The 16186-nt window shown below is 38.4% G+C and overlaps 1 protein-coding gene across 3 annotated transcripts; it reads right to left on the bottom strand.

The window, feature by feature from the left end:
• Nucleotides 1-2503: 2503 nt before the first annotated feature.
• Nucleotides 2504-15962, bottom strand: LOC103696296 (peptidyl-prolyl cis-trans isomerase FKBP42). Of its 3 annotated transcripts, XM_026800838.2 has the most exons (9): nucleotides 15809-15962; nucleotides 15603-15694; nucleotides 14341-14523; nucleotides 8761-8850; nucleotides 5589-5773; nucleotides 5242-5364; nucleotides 4992-5144; nucleotides 3278-3614; nucleotides 2504-2831 (listed from the first exon to the last, which is right to left on the bottom strand). In XM_026800838.2, the coding sequence occupies exons 2-8, from the start codon at nucleotides 15655-15657 to the stop codon at nucleotides 3288-3290; spliced, it is 1116 nt and encodes a 371-aa protein (XP_026656639.2). In that variant the 5' UTR covers nucleotides 15658-15694; nucleotides 15809-15962; the 3' UTR covers nucleotides 2504-2831; nucleotides 3278-3287. The 3 variants fall into 3 exon arrangements, with proteins under 3 accessions (XP_026656639.2, XP_017695902.3, XP_008776088.4); XM_017840413.3 differs by lacking the exon at nucleotides 2504-2831 and having other exon boundaries at nucleotides 3089-3614; XM_008777866.4 differs by lacking the exon at nucleotides 2504-2831 and having other exon boundaries at nucleotides 3089-3614; nucleotides 15621-15694.
• Between the last annotated feature and the right edge of the window lie 224 nt (nucleotides 15963-16186).

The following is a 16186-nucleotide window of genomic DNA, read 5'->3' as shown; positions in this document are numbered from 1 at the left end:
CCAACTTATAATCCTATAATTTTGCATGTTGTATTATTCCAAATCACGAATCCTAAAAAATTTTCTACCCAATCATCCAAATAAGGCCATAATATAAAAAATTTATTCCCATAAAAAATATTTTTTTATCTTTTTTAAACTCCAATCAACTATAAATTATTTTTTTATTTTTTCATGGACCATACTCCTTTTTTTTTTTTCCCTTTCTCGAAGACCAATGAGCCAGGTATGTTTTGAAATGGCGTGTCTTAGGCTAATTTCTCATGCCAGATTTGCTTTGTTGCCAAGCATTTATAGAAGAAAGTGAATTATGTTTTACCATGATGACCTCATTATTAGCTGCACAGCATATATATATATATATATATATATATATATATATATATATATATATATATATAGCGATACTTAATTGAAGTTTTGCGAGTATTAGGCATCGTATCTTCGTGAAATGTTTTTTTCCCAAGACCCCTAAACGTCTCCATCTTTATCATAGATCAAATTGTAAATTTAGCTCATTCATCTCTTGTCATCATTCCACCAATAAAGATTTGTTGCAACAAAGAAACTCAAATGATAAATGAAATATAAACAGGATTAGAATGTGACATACGCCGGACATTAGAAATTTTTGCAGACAATCATGCAGCCCAGAGCATCAGCGATGCGCCTATGTTCTTTGCCATTTCCTAAAGTGGTAGCAAAAACAGTTTAAAGCTGCTCAGGGATGAAATTTTTAAGAATACACTCGATGACTTGCTTACTCAGCCTGTTTCCAAAAGCTTGTTAAAAAAAATGAATGACATAAACTAGAAAGATGAATTTGTTTGTGAATCTACAAATGTTATTATACTAACAGCCTTTGATTAAGACTGTGGGACAGGCCAGCTCTAGTGGTGGATGGAGGAGCCCTCCCTAGTAAGTTGCCTTGGTACGCTCAAAAAGATAAAGCGAGAAGGTATGTTGGTCCAAGTCAATAATCGAGCTGGGGTATTGGCCGTTTAGAGAGACAAGGAGGAGGGGACTTGGCTTTAGAGGTCATGGGTTGTCCCACAACTTAGAAACAACAAGGGCCCTCATGGCTTTAAACTTTGCTCATCTTGCCAAGGAATCTCGTTACACAAATGGCCTGCGGGGACTTTATGTGGTCCCACACCTATTGGATCAATTTCATTTGCCCATCCTTTTCATCACCTCATGTTTTTTTTTGTTTTTTGATAAGTCGACCAACTCACACAAATCTCGTATGAATACATCCAGCAGAATCAAAAAACAAAATATCCCAAAAAGAGAAGAGCATATTCGCCGCTCTATTGGTCTTACGGTAAATATAACTAGCCCATAAGAAGGTACACTCTCTAGCACACCGCCAAAAGTTTTGGAGCAAAAGGGGGTGATCACCCCTTGCTCTTTCAAAGCACAAACTAAGAGTTGGCAATTAAATAAAGGTTTAGACCTACTTGAACTTGCTGCTGCTCATCGTTACTTTGACATTTCCTATGACAAACTAGTTTTGTGTCTTTGTTGTCCTTGTTAATGTTGATTTTCTTCAGTTATTATAGTAAACGATTGATTCATGCTGCAGCAAATTATAGCGCAACCATTTTCTTCTCAATGAAACTAGGTGGAGTTGTCACTCTTCTGCTTATATTTTTTTTATAAAAAAAAGGTTATAAAAAAATGTTTGGTACGAACCACTTATAGAGAGTCATAAGTTTGATTCCCTATAAAGTGGTCTCGGAGAATTTTTAGACCCTTTGGTGTGGCAGTTGATGCAATGATTTTGCTTTGTGTTTGATCAAGGCAATGTCGCAGATGATATAAATGGAGAAATCAGGCATACTTTGTGGCTTCGGCTAGTGGATGCCTACCAACACCTGCTGATTGGGGCCGAGAAGGCACCGGCAATACCACTTGCCCTTTACACTCCCCACAACCACCCAAAGAGACCTTTTTTTTCAGAATAACTTTCGCTGATTATTATTCAAGAACCATCATGATGAATCACCTGTTGATGGATTCCCTATTGTTGCACACAAAAGCAGCATCATAATTAAGCCTCATAACCAAGCAGCGAGAAAGGAAATTCCAAGATGCTGCTTGAAATACCCTATGTGGCCAGTTTTTTGTTCCATGAAAACTAGAGAGAGAGAGAGAGACTAGAGAGACTAAAATCTTCTAAAAAGAATTTCAGACACCACAAGGAAAACCACCTTACTTAAATACAAACCAAGACTTCGCAATTAAAGGTGAGACCTGGCTTATCGTTTCTTTTCTCTAATATTTCCAATGACATGTCCTATAACTAACTGGTTTCATGCTTTTGTTGTCCTTGTCAATGTTGACTTTCTTCACTTAGTAGAGCTAGTAAATGATAGATTCATGCTGCAGCAAATTATAGCACCACCTCTTCCAAGGACATATGTAAAAGTTAATGAAAGGTAAATAGCATTGCAGATTCTACATTGACTCATGGAATTTGTTCGTATATGCACAGACTTCGTAAAACAAACAGCATAAGCCATGTCCTCAAATACAGATTCAACATCATAACAAAAGCATGTTTCGGGATTCTTTTCCATCTGGCGTACAAATGTTACAAAGTTATTAATCTCTTCAGGATTTGAAGATAATTTACACAAAACATCCACGCCTCCCTCTCCTAGAGATTAACTGGAAAGATGATATCACATTTGCAAGTTATAAGGAGCTGTCTTTCCAAGCAAACTTCAGTCCCACCATCACAAACTACTTTAGCATGTAGCCCACTAAAATTTCACTTCACGCAAATCAGACGTGCAAAAGTTTACATGTAAAACATGCAGAGGTGCCTGCAAGATACATGGTTCCCTTACAGCTTGCTATTGTTAAACAGCAGAGAAAATGTGGGATTTTTAAGAAGCTTGCGTTCATAAAAGGTTGTAAAGGCATTAAATTTCGGTATTTGGATTGATTGCATCACATGCATCTGTGACCGGCATAGAATTGGAATTGTTTCTAAACGATCATAGAGTGCCCACCACCATTAAAGCGATTTATTCACACAAACCCAAATTTAGCACTAAGAAAGGGGTGTGTGTGTGTAACAGAGAGAGAGAGAGTGCCCTTTCTATTCAATACGAAAAACAAGCACCAACACTAACAAAATATGAAGAAACAAGCAATGCGCGATCCTTATGGGATTCGAAAGAAATTAAAATAGCAAGCATGGAAGATCAGACATCCTGACAAAATGGTACCAGTTCTTCAATGGTCTCATTTGGTGCTTAGTGCTTACCACATAATGCTTAGTCAGCTTTAGGCTGTCGGCGCTTGAATAGGCTGCAAATCAGTGATACAAGCCATTGCCAGAAAACAACTACCCAACTCAACCTCTTGGGTTTGGGTTCAGGCCTGTCTCCAAAAATCCCCTTATAAATCTCTTTCTGCTTCTCATAGATAGCTTTGTCATGTTCAGCGAGCAGCCTCAGCTCTCTCGCAATAGCCTTGTCTTCTGGGGCAAATTTTCTTGCCTTTTGAAAGTCCTCCCTGGCAGCATCCGTTTGACCAAGTTCTGCTCTAGCTTTTCCTCGTCTGAATAATGCTTTCACATTGTTTTCATCTTCTGATAACACCTGAAAGCCCATTGCGCTTGAAAATTTAGTGACATCAAAAATTTCTCTCACCAAGACACCAGCTAACATGGATTTCTTGGTGCTATAAGACGTTCAAACAAAAGAAGATACTCCAAACTTCAATAGCAACAAAACTCCAATCAGTGCACAGTATTTATAAATTTAACAGTTTCAAGATCAAGACCGCATTTATGTAAACAAAAATGAAAATGGTATAACCCTCAAATGCCCTACTTCGAGAATAGAATGACAATCATTCCTTTCATTCTTACAACATAGTAATATAATATAGAACCAACCAGCACCAGCTCTCAACAATTACGACGATCATGTAAAATAGACACGAGGTGAAAAAGAAAACATAAAAAAGATTGATGTTTCATTACAGAATTGTATATTTCCTTTTCATAAGGTAAATAAGAACAAAGGAAACCAAGTTCTAAAATATAACAGTAGCTAACACTGACAAGGCTTACTACACTGGGGGTTTGCTCCTATTAAAGCTCACCCTTAATAGACAATACTTTTCCAATTCCAATCTTACAACTTCCATCCAACCCTACTGAGACCTTCTCGCACAAGCTCAATTAGTTCTCCATCCCCTCAAACACTTGTGGTGTAACTTTTAAGCTTCCCCAAGTTTCGTTATTTACTACTCAATCACCACACTTTTGTCATGAATCCAATTCAATATTTTTAGCAAGGTATGGCATCTCAATACTGAGCCCCATTACCGGTGCCACCTTGTCACTATGTCAATACATCCGGTATGGGATCCAGTTTGGCGTACTGAGTATCAGTACGCCTTCCGTACCATATACCAGTACCGAATTGGTATAGTACGGCCCATACTGTCCGGTTCGGTACAGTATGGCATACCATAATTCTTAGCTTTGCAAAACCTAGTGCGTATATCTGTACCCACCTTATAGCTAAATATTATGACTCCACAAAGCACTATTTAGTCTCATTTAGATATGGTCAACCTACTGGTTCATGTTATACTTTTTTGAATGAGAACTATTTGCAACGAGTCCTCAACATGATGTCAACACTCTACAACTGGTACAAAATGCTTGAAAACAAAATTACCTTATGCTACTTCTCCATGGGAGTTGAAAAGAAATTTTGTTTTAGAAAAGAAACAATGAGGTGGGTTTTAATAGAAAATATTGAAAAGGAAAGACGAACTATATGATAGTATCTTTTAAACAGAAAATCAAAACAATTTTTGAAAAACATAGTCTTCAAATATAACATGCATATAGGAATCATCTATTTACCAGGTCTCTGTCATTGTCAAGCAATGATCAGAAAAAAAAAAAGAAGCACAAAGTAATGCAAGCAATTATAAACCAACTTAATCAATAAACGTACGATGCTACATTGTCCAATAGCTTCTGAATATCTCTTTAGCTTGAGCATGCATGCAGCCATGTTAAGATGGCATGGGTTTTTAACAGCCAGGGCCATGTCTCTGTATTTTCCAAATAACTGGAACATGAAGTCATCGCCCATATATGCTATTGCCTGACACGAAGGAAAAGTTCATTATGACTTCCTACAAAACTTGTAACTACAAAAGAGGACAAAAATGAAGAAATCCAAGGGACATATAGTTGATAACCATTTCATACTGTTGCATGGCCTCCTGAAGCTTTTCTTCCTTAAAGTAAGAATTTCCTTCCATTTTCCTTCTATCAGCTGCTTGAATTCTTTCTTCTACTGTCATGTCACTTCGGGCTTTCCCCTGTTAACAGACATATGTCACAAACTCACAATAATATATCAAGCTTAAATTTTTAATTATCTAAGCTTCAAGGTTCACCTATAATAAAAATCTGCATACAAATTTGGCAATATAAACACACCAAGCATTAGAAGACTATTGATATAAGACGCCACAATAGCAAAAAACAAGAGACGATTATTGATATAAGATGCCACAGTAGCAATAAACAAGAGGCAACATACTTCTTTAGCTTCATCAAAACCAATAAGCTCAACTTCATACAGAAGGTCTGCCATAGGGGGGACATTTGGGAATGAAAAACTTCCTTCTTCTCCATAGCCTAGTTCCCAATCCACATGCAACAGCGCACGCTCCCCACTCTTCATGCTTGCCACACCGATGCCCAACCCTGTCATTTCTGTCTTTTCTGTTGTGGCATAAGCAGAGTCAGAATTATTTCTATGCTACATATTATTTCTCCCTAATCAATTCAAGAATGAATACAGAGTTCTCACTAGTTGATCACTTATATAGGAAAAGAAGTGATTCAGTCTACGACATGGCTCAGGTACATGGCCAATTTCAAGTTCTTCCAGTATTAGTGTGGAACAGAACTAAAATTTCCATGAGACTTCTAGTTTTTTTTTTAATTCTTTGAAATCATATCAAAGTTTTCACCATATTGATTTTAGCCTTCTAGGACTATTTAGTCAAGATTAAAAGTAATAAAAGAAAAAATTAAGTCTGGAATAGAATCAGGAACATATTGGTCCTAAACAGGAATTCTTCATGAAAAAGGATCCATAAGGCTAACTAAAAATAGTTGGAATAAGGCTTGAAAGTTACATTTATAATTTTTAATTATTTAATTCTTTGACATTATATGGCCATAATTAACAATCCATGAAAAAATTCCATTTTGACAGTCATAAGGCATCAGCCTAGTCATTAATTGAATTAGACCGTATGAGTTTTTCCCTTCATCTATTTAGTTTCTTGACAACAAGATTTTAAGCTCATGGATCAGATAGCCCTTGTGTATACCATTGTATACCCTGTTAGGAAATGATTTTTTCCAGATAGAAATAAATTATACTTAAACAAGGTTCCATATCCTCCTTCAAGAAACACCTTGGTGTGACTACGTATTCTTATAATATTTGAGTTCATAGAGGCCTTATCTTGCAGTTCTGCACTAAAATTGTTCTGGTGAGAGGAGAGCAGGGAATGAAAAAACTTTACCTGTCCCCCAACTATAATATATCTCTTAGTTCATTACTCAGAAAAGGATACAGGCAAATGCATTTGAATGCACAAGTTACATGGTTTGAATGCTCACAATTTCCTACATTAAACTATCAGAATTCCTACTTTTTTACCAGATACCAATATTTCAAACTTGGAGCCACTGGCCAGGGAAACAGGGTAAGGCGTGAGAATCACGAAATGGGGAAGGGAGGTAATGGGGGCATAGGTGGATATTGAGGAAGCAAGGAAAATGAATGTAGCCGTAGCCTTTGCCAGGGCAGTAACACCAAAAGAGAGCCACCAGCAGAAGAGAGAACCCATATATTAGGCAGTAATAGAGATCAACAGCCATGGCTACTATGACCAGGGCTAAAGATGGAGTGATCTTCCCGCAGCAAAGGGTGGTGGTGGTGGGGGGTGGTGGGTGGAGGAATAGACAGCCTTATCCTTGACCTCCTTACCCTCTCCAGCTGCTCATAAAGGCTAACAGAATCAACCAACTCCTAACAATTGCATCAGAGGATTTCCAAAAAAAGAAAAAAAAGATATGTGTTTCATACATATACATATATTATGTGTACAATGCATATACATGCACATACACATAAAATACAAAATTTTCTTTTACTTTTAGTTGATCACTTCCAATATGTTTCTTTCTATAAAATATATGAAGAGAAAGAAAGGCACGGAGTGCCTGATCTGAAATAAAACTACGATAATGTAATTGATTAAGCTCACGCCCTCATTAACATTTGATGTGGTTATGAAACAAAATTCTAGGCTAAGCTCATGTCCTTGTTTCTTAAATGATAATGGGCATGTATGCTTTAATCTATTTATAAGATTTTCATTGAAGTTTTCTTCATTTTTGAGTCAACCATTGAAACTTCTTGTCAGTTAAGGTCTTTGTAAAACTTTAATGTGATTTATAATTTTCTATCTGTTACAACAATCTGATTTATTAAGGTCCTGTTTTTTGTTCTTATTCAGAAAACATGTAATACATCTCGAGATATCATCTCGCTTTACATTTTTGTTAAACTATACAGTTTAAGTTCTCTTTGGTTCAATATGTGATTTAAAATTTTCTCTACACTTCCTACGCATGAGAAGTTTGTCGCATTTCTTTCATTTAATTCCGTACATCATCTTCATATATGCAATAGTAAATTAAAGCACACTTAAGAAATTAAATGTGAATATAGGATATTAATGATGTTATAATATGTCATAATTTATAAGACATTTTGTTACTCTTAGGTGGCATGAATGGGGACCAGAGTGCTCGTGAACTCTTAAAAGAACATATACTTAATTTCTATATAGTAGTTAATTTTAGGATAACTTACTAAGGACCATGGTTGACAGTATTGTTGCATAGTATAATAAAATGCATAGTACAGCTAGGCAACACAAGCAAATTTATGTATTTTGGGGACCAAGAATTGGTCAGCATGGCTTGCTGTCGGGGTGTATTCATCAAAATGCAGAACTATACATACCAATGAAGTAGATACTTGAAACTTTTTTTAAAAATAAATAGTATCTTTTAATGTTTTGGTGTTGCTAATATAACAAAAAGTGCTCAAGAGAATAACTTATGCCTTTTACAATTAAAAAGCAAGTCTATTCATCATTTTGAAGCTAAACATAATTGATCTCTATAGGATCATAGATTTTTCTAGCTTGTGCATTTTCAAAGTAGCTACTCATGGAGCATTGCATATTCTGTTGATTTTTTCCATGTATTGGCACAATATGATCACATAGAGGGCTCACTGATGCCGAACTGGTGCAGCAGGTGGAAAGCAGGCAAGTCTGATGCAATTTCCAGCAGATATGCAGGATATCAACCCATTCCAAACTGACAGGTAAATACAGCATGGCACCACTTGAAATTGAGCCAGAAGAACCCCCCTTTTTTTTATTGTTTTGGAACAACACTTGAATCTTTGTAATATTGATAAAATATCCATGTGAGACAGGATTAATAGGCAGAAATGATCTATAGACATTATTAAGCAACATGGGAAGTCAAGAACCAACTATACAAGTTCCATGCTGCTTGGGACGCTAAGAGAAGAATGAGAGCAGAGAAACAGCAAAGATAGGAGTTACTGTAAAAACAAAAGATGCATTGAAAAATATAATGACATGAAATACCTTTTCCCAAGATAAGTTCAACTGGTCGCTGTTCTTGCCAGGTATCTTCAAACTTGTGTGAAGAGTTTGCAACCCATGCCTTATAGTGCACTGCCACATCAAAGACAGACTTAAAAAACTTGTACAATAAACACAGATCATCACTAATTCTTTAAAAATCTTTCATGAGACAAGAAGAACTCTTAGTAATGCAAGTTGTGCCAATTATAGATAGCCATATAGGCAAACCAAGGACGAGGTTTGCTACATGCAGCAATACAATGAACCCATCCTAACCACAACTAGATGCAGTTGATGAAAGGTAATTCGCATTACTTTGAACAATGATGACAAAGATAAATTATAGCTTAATAAGAATAAGCTCTTCCCCATAGTTGGATTCAAAAGTTACGGCATCTTTGAAATATCACAAAATTGGTGTTCATCAGCAATGATGTCCCAATCTACGTGCTCCATCATGGGCCACATAGGAGAACAATTTTCTTCCAATAAAATTCCTCCATCTCCTTGGTCATTCCCATTGTGATGGCCTGGTCAAGGCCCGGTCCACTTGACTAGCCCGACTAGGCTTTAGCCCAGCCCATGTTTCCATCAAAAGTAAAAAAGAAAAATGGTGGAGAAGAAGACTCCCGATCGACTCGCAGTAGGAGTCAAACTCCCACGAGTAGTCAGAGGCTTGCCTCCGTCTTTAAAAGGCCCCTCTCCCTCCAACGTCATCGAATGTCGACCACCACTGTCTGTCTTCTGTTCTCCCATTGAGTCCATGGCTTCCCGTCACCGTGCCCGTCGGGAATCAAGGTCAGAGAGCTCGCCGAAGCAAGGTAAAGCCTTGGTTTTCTTTCTCTTTTCTTCCTATTCTCTCCATAGTCCTAAACCACCCGCTGCCAGCTTCTATTTTTTCGAAAACCACCCGAGAACAAAAACCCCTACTTTTTCTCTTTTCTTTTTCTTCCGGCCGCCTCCGCCGGCGATGTTCATTGTCGAGACCTTAGCCCCAATCTCTGAGTTGGCCCCTAGCAGATGTCGGATCCCTAGCCGCCGACGAGTGGGTTGAGACCCAAGAATCACCGAGCCAAGAAATTTTCCTGTTTGGCCTTGTTTTTTGGTTTGATTGGCCGGCCGGCCGCCCTCCGCCACATGTCCCCACCGCCAACTGCCACCTCGTCGGACCACCATAGTCAGCCACCAGTCCACCCTCTTCCTTCCCCTATTTACCAATAAAAGAAGAAGAAAGAAAGAAAAGAAGAGACGAAGAAGAAGAGGAAAGAGAGAGCCCATCCCTCTCTTTCTCTCTCTTATTTTCTCTCTTCTTTCTCTCGCATCTACTTGTTTCTCTCTCTAAACAGACCCATGAATTCCAATATAGAGTCCCGTCTACCTATTCTACAAACTTGAGTTGACCCCTGCAAAGAGGGCCTAAACTGCTCTGGCACTCGGGCCGCCTACCGGACCGGTTATCCCGGCTCTGTTGAATGTCCCTAAACCACTATTGATGAACCCTGTCGAACGAGTCCTGATAAGTGCTAAATAATGTATAAATTAATTTATTTTACATAGCACTTATCCCTATTTTTATGCACATATTTTAAATCAAAACATGAGAAAATGTGTTTTCCTTCATCATTGCATTATAATAAATTAATAAAGGTAATTCAAGTTTGATTTGATTATTTATTGATTAAAAGCCTTATGTATACAGGTCGAGTCAAACCCAATTGAATGATGCTTAAACCCACACTGCATTTCATCAATTTCTTCCCTTTTCTTCACACATTCACCCATCAAAAACAAGTCTTCCCACGTGTCCAAACTTCCCAAATTCCCTTCTCAGCATGTGGCCATCCCAAGTTCACGTGTCCTCTCCCCTGTTCCGAGTCCATCCTATAGCCACATCCTTCATTCGCATGAATCCAGCCATCCACAACCCCTCCTCACATCTCGTTCACAAATCCAACCTTCCTCCTGTCCGCGCGGAGCCATCTCTTCACCCGGAGTCATTCCAGATTTCTCCCAGCCACAAAAACAGAACAGAGTTCATCCTCTCCCCATTCCGTGGATCACGTCCCAGCATCCCATCTCCTCCCACGACCGGGTGTTCCACGATTCATCTTCATCCCGTGAGCATCCCAAACAACTTCGTCCCAGTAAATCCCAAGCCTCCCAGCCGTTCGCCATGCCCCATCCTCCCGTGATGCATGCAAAAGGTCCCACGTCCATGATTCTCTTCTTCCGGATTCCTCTCTCCCGCGATCGTAAGTCGTCCGCAGCCTTCCTCCCAGCTCACGAATCCGTTCGCAATCATCCTTATCCCACAGATCAGCCATTAGCCGAATTCAAACTCTCCTCTTCTCCCGGATTGACCCAGCCAACCGTGGGTGATCTGCCGCATCCAAAGAATAGAACCAAGATCCTCCGCATGATCCACGGGATAAACTCAAATCCCAGCTTCTTTCGGATTGATCCCAGCGTCCCCCGCTCGAGTGATCGCAACCAGATGCATCCTACAACGCGTCCACAACTTCCTACCGTTCGCGATTAACTTCTCAGCATCCGTGGATAAGCTTCCAAGGCTAGATCCCAGGTTCTACGGCCTCCCAACGTCCCAAGCTCATCCCCTGCTCCCAGCTCGCTCCCAACCATCTCATCCCTCCGAAATCCTCTCAAACATCCACGTCTCCTCTGCGTTGAAGCCGCATCACCAGCGACCGGATCAGCTCAAGAGGGGAGTAGAGAAGGAGTTGGCAGCCTATAAAAAGGGGAGTCGACGTGAACAGGGGGCATTGATTCTCCCCGGCTGATCCCATTCACTCTTCTTATTGGAGTTCCCACAGAAGACCGAGAGAGAAGAAGACGTGGAAGGTGATGGAAGCCCTCTGTGCTGCTGCTATCCACAATCCTATGGAAGGCTGAGTTCCGTCACTGGGGCTGGATGAAGCTCTAACAGAGAAATAAGGATTTTGTATCTTTAATTTTTGTTCTTGGAGTTGTATGAATCCTCTTACTCTTAAATGAATATTTTTCTTTCATCTCATATTTAATCTCTGTGATTTTAAATATGATGTTCGTACAACTATTTTTCATGATCACTGAGTGAGTATAAAGATAATCCATGCTTAAGGAAGATGCAATGTCCTGCCACCTTATTTTAGGGTAGACATTTCATACCTACTGAAGATGGGTTTTCCTAAAATTACTTAAGTGAATTTTTATTTGAATGCTTATAGGGCTTGTAATCAATTTGCATGTTAATCCAAGAACGAATTAAAATACAAATAATCCTTGTTACGATCTTAGTAGTGAATTCCTTGCCCTAGGCTCTTCTACTCATATCATTTTTTATTACAGTCCTTATTAAATTGCTTAGTGTAGTATTCTTCACAAACTCTCTTTTTCAAATATTATTTTTAAGAAAACAACCGTACCCCAATCCCTGTGAATCGATACCCGCAATTACTATCCTACAAGATACGTGCTATTACGTGGTATTTAAAGTTGACTATCAAGTCCATACCTCATGATTCATTGATCAAGTTGCTTAAACCTTACCTATCCGGGGCCGCCAAACACTGTCACCCGACTAACCGTCGCCTTTCCTTATTATTTTAATTCGATTAAAATCATTAAATAGAAATTTATCTTGCATTTAATATTTTTTTCAAATAGGTTTAGCAGATTTACCCAACGAAGTTTGAAAGTTTAAGACGAAAGAGGTAAGTAGATATTGTGCTCCTTATTATTTTTCAAATTATCATGTTTTTCCTACATAAGATGTGCTTACTGAGCTGTGTCGCTCACAAATATCTATTTTTATTTTTCTCTCTCCAGACGACTAGGGCCAGTAAGGACGAAGGATGGTTCAGGCTTGAAGTTTGCGTTAGCAAGCTTGCTGATTTTATAGAAGAAATTTAGTTTATTAGTTGGTTATGAATTTGTAGCTTAATAATTATTGCAGATTATGGGTTTGGTAATTATATTTGGATTTAGATGCTCCGAACCAAGGTTTAATTTGTTATTTAATAGATGATGGAATTAAATTCTTTTATTATATTTTATTTGTGATGGATTTATGGGCTAAATGTAATGGTTGATTTTGTGTTATCGTGAGTTGTAACCCTTGGTAGCATGGCCGTGTTATATCCTGAATTTGGGGCGTGACACCTATTGTTGCTTCTCATCTTTTGACCCTACCAAACGACTCTTCCGCCACCCTATGCTTGCCGGGCCTCTTCCACCGATGCTCCAAATGTGTCATATCTCTTTTCTTTTCTTATTGTCTTAACTGTCCTTCCTCACCCTTCACACCTTTCGGCCGTTGCTGCTTACTTCTTCCCCTCTTCTTCCTCTTGCACCTAAACTTGTTGCTATACTGCCTCCTCTGCCACATGAAGATGCCAATTTTCTTATATCAATTATTGTTATTTGCTGCTTAAGTTGTGTTACAATCCTTTTTATAATTTTTCTATTTCTATAAATTGTTGTCATGTTTTGGCTTTCCATTTTCTTACCTATTTTAAGTTGTAAATTGTAATTATCCTAATTGCTAGCTAGTCGGCTACTTGGAAGACAAAACTGAGGAAGAACAATAAGGATAAAAGAAAAATTACTGGGCCAGACCTAACCAATAAAGGTTTTTGCTTTTCAAAACCTCATGCGTAAATGCCAAAACACACTTGAGGTTTCCTTTTGACTTGATGAACAATTGTCTGAGACATTCAGTCTTACCACACTATAATGTATATATGTGCAAAAAGTTCATCCCAACCAATAGCATATAAAGACTCCAACTTAGAGTTGGTTTTAGACTTGGTTTTTGGACAAACAGACTAAACTGATAGAATTCTTTTCTAACAGCACCAAATGCCTGAAATATAGAGCTTGTCTTCCAGACAATAGGCTATTGCCAAATAGCAGATTTCTTAGGACCAGATAAGATTGGTCAAACAGGTTGGGAATGCGTTATCAGAAGACTCAATCGCCTGTTTGATCTGGAGCTTGCCCATATCAGGATACAGCTCTTGTGTTTACAACTGATTTTAATAGAAGAGGTCACTATTCTGAATATTTTTTTCCCAGCTTGGACAACATTGGTGTGATGGGTCAGAAGAAATTTGCTATGAACCAACTACAGAGCCTGGGAAGATGTGAAACATCTTTAGTAAATCACTTCTATCTCACAAATACTCTCCTACATCCTTCTCAAAAAGCATGACTAAGACTGAAAAACATGCATGTTGGTCATCAGGCAAGTAGATTTATAAATCCAAAACTAACATTTAGTATGTGCATTTCAACCCTTCCATGCATCACATATGCTCAGTATTAGCATAAATAGCAAACCCCCATAAATCAAATAAAACTTGAAGATTAAGGTATTTGTCATTGCCTCTTTATCACATGAAAAGCTGAAAATTGATGCATCATTAAACTAAAGGGAAACAGCCATCTAAATACTATGCACATAAACCTTTCGCAACATAATCATAGCATCACTTCAAATAAAAGAAACCACAATGCCACTAAATAGCTTGTGAACTTCATTCAAGGGACAAGACATGGTAGACCTAACCATACAGCACTTACAAAAGCATGTCGCAAATTTTGCCGGCTTCTGACCATGACCCTCCTTAATTACTTGCTTCTTGACTTTGTCGTGAAGGACTTCCATCTCACAGTCAATCTTCGGGGGTCCTTTGTCATCTTGGGGAGGTTCATCACGCACAACTGCGGCACTCTCAGTGATGATATCATTATCATCATTCGGATCTACACAATGCATATAGAATGAAAAACTACGCATCCAGGGTGACTATTAAATTTCAATAGATCCAAAAGAAACCATATATATGATTGCCTACCAAATAAATATGTCAGCAAGTAACAGAACAGAAAATATTAACCAATTCAAAGACATAAGCATAAAGCAATACCTAAAGTAAAACTTAGGAGGAGAATCAGGAACAAAATAAAAGCATGGAATAAATAATATAGATGTCTAGCCAGAGAGATCTTGAATGTGTATTATATGAAACAGGTGTGTAAGGAAATTTATTAAAATGAGGGGGGGGGGGGGGGGGGGGGGGGGGGGAGATATACTGTCCTTGGCATAACAATACAGCTATTGGATATATTACAAGATAAAAAAGAAAAGTATAGACTAAACAGAAGCTTGAATAGGAAGTAAAATATCCAATTCCTACTAAGTATCTAAGAACTACGTAAGAATGAAAATTATGTGTCTTTCAACATTCGAATAACAGCATTAACGATCACTGTCACTCTGCATCGTCTGAAATGAGGGTCCAAAAAGTTGAGGATCTTCAGCCCCTCATTTTATTCCGTACAAACTCATAACAAAACAAAACACGAATCAATGTTTTTTTTCTAGACTTCAAGAACATTGGCAAAACTGCTTATTGATCATCATGGTGAAAAGATAAGGTCAGCCCAACTTTGCTGGTCTGCTGGTTATGATGTTAAACAATTTTGAGAGATAATGCCATGAAATGAACGAAAAAGATGTCGAGAACAAACAAGAAAAGAAGAAAATGAAAGGAGATGGGATTAGAATGAGACGAAAAGCGAACACATTCAAACCTAGGTATGTGCACTACAAAATTATTTGATATTAATCTTCCTGTCATGTAAGATAAAAATTGAAACAGACATTTTTGAATTGAGCAAAGATGTACCAATCTCGGACTGCTGAATTGAACTGCTATGGTCTAGCAGAGACATTCCAGAAATAAAATGAGCAACTACGATTAGCACCAACCCCCCCAACCCCCGCAAACTAATAATAATAAGTGATAAAAGATATCTGGAATCTGATGGCTGACACTAACAAGAGTGAGAGGGGTCACCATTGGATTGATTATTCCGATCCTGAGCATCCTCCATTTCTGAATAAGGCCCTCTCGAATTGGATCCCAGGAATCTGCAAAATTTCAGTCACTTTTTTTCCTTAGATTTCAACAAGGGATGGAAGGATAGGAAAAAAAAAATGGTGGAACAGAGCAACGAAAGAGATCGGGAGAACCGGATGACTCACTTTTTAGAGGAGAGCAGCACGAGGAGACCGAGACCGAGACCGCGCTTAATTGGGGGAAGAGAAGGGAAGAGAAAATCGAGAGGGTACAAGAGCCTTCGTTTTATTGGTTGTGTGGTTCCAGAAGGTTCCTACCATTCGCCCCATCTCTCCCTCGGACCCTCGCCCGGTTTTAATGGCCACTCCAACTCCCCCCGAAAAAACAAAAAAAAAAAAACAAAAAAAAAAAAGAGGGAAGTCCGTGCCCTCCCGGTTTAAATAGTTAAATTACGCACGAGAATAGAAAACGAAAGTAATATTGATAAGCATCTACCAATTTACACTGGTCGTTAAAAATATCTATGGTTGAATTACGTAGAAACCTGGCAATATCTTATAAAA

The sequence above is a fragment of the Phoenix dactylifera genome, unplaced genomic scaffold, assembly GCF_009389715.1.
Source record: "Phoenix dactylifera cultivar Barhee BC4 unplaced genomic scaffold, palm_55x_up_171113_PBpolish2nd_filt_p 000130F, whole genome shotgun sequence".
In the NCBI taxonomy this organism is placed as follows: domain Eukaryota; kingdom Viridiplantae; phylum Streptophyta; class Magnoliopsida; order Arecales; family Arecaceae; genus Phoenix; species Phoenix dactylifera.
The sequence above is the reverse complement of the archived record's forward strand: the minus strand, read 5'-3'. Positions and strand labels throughout refer to the sequence as shown.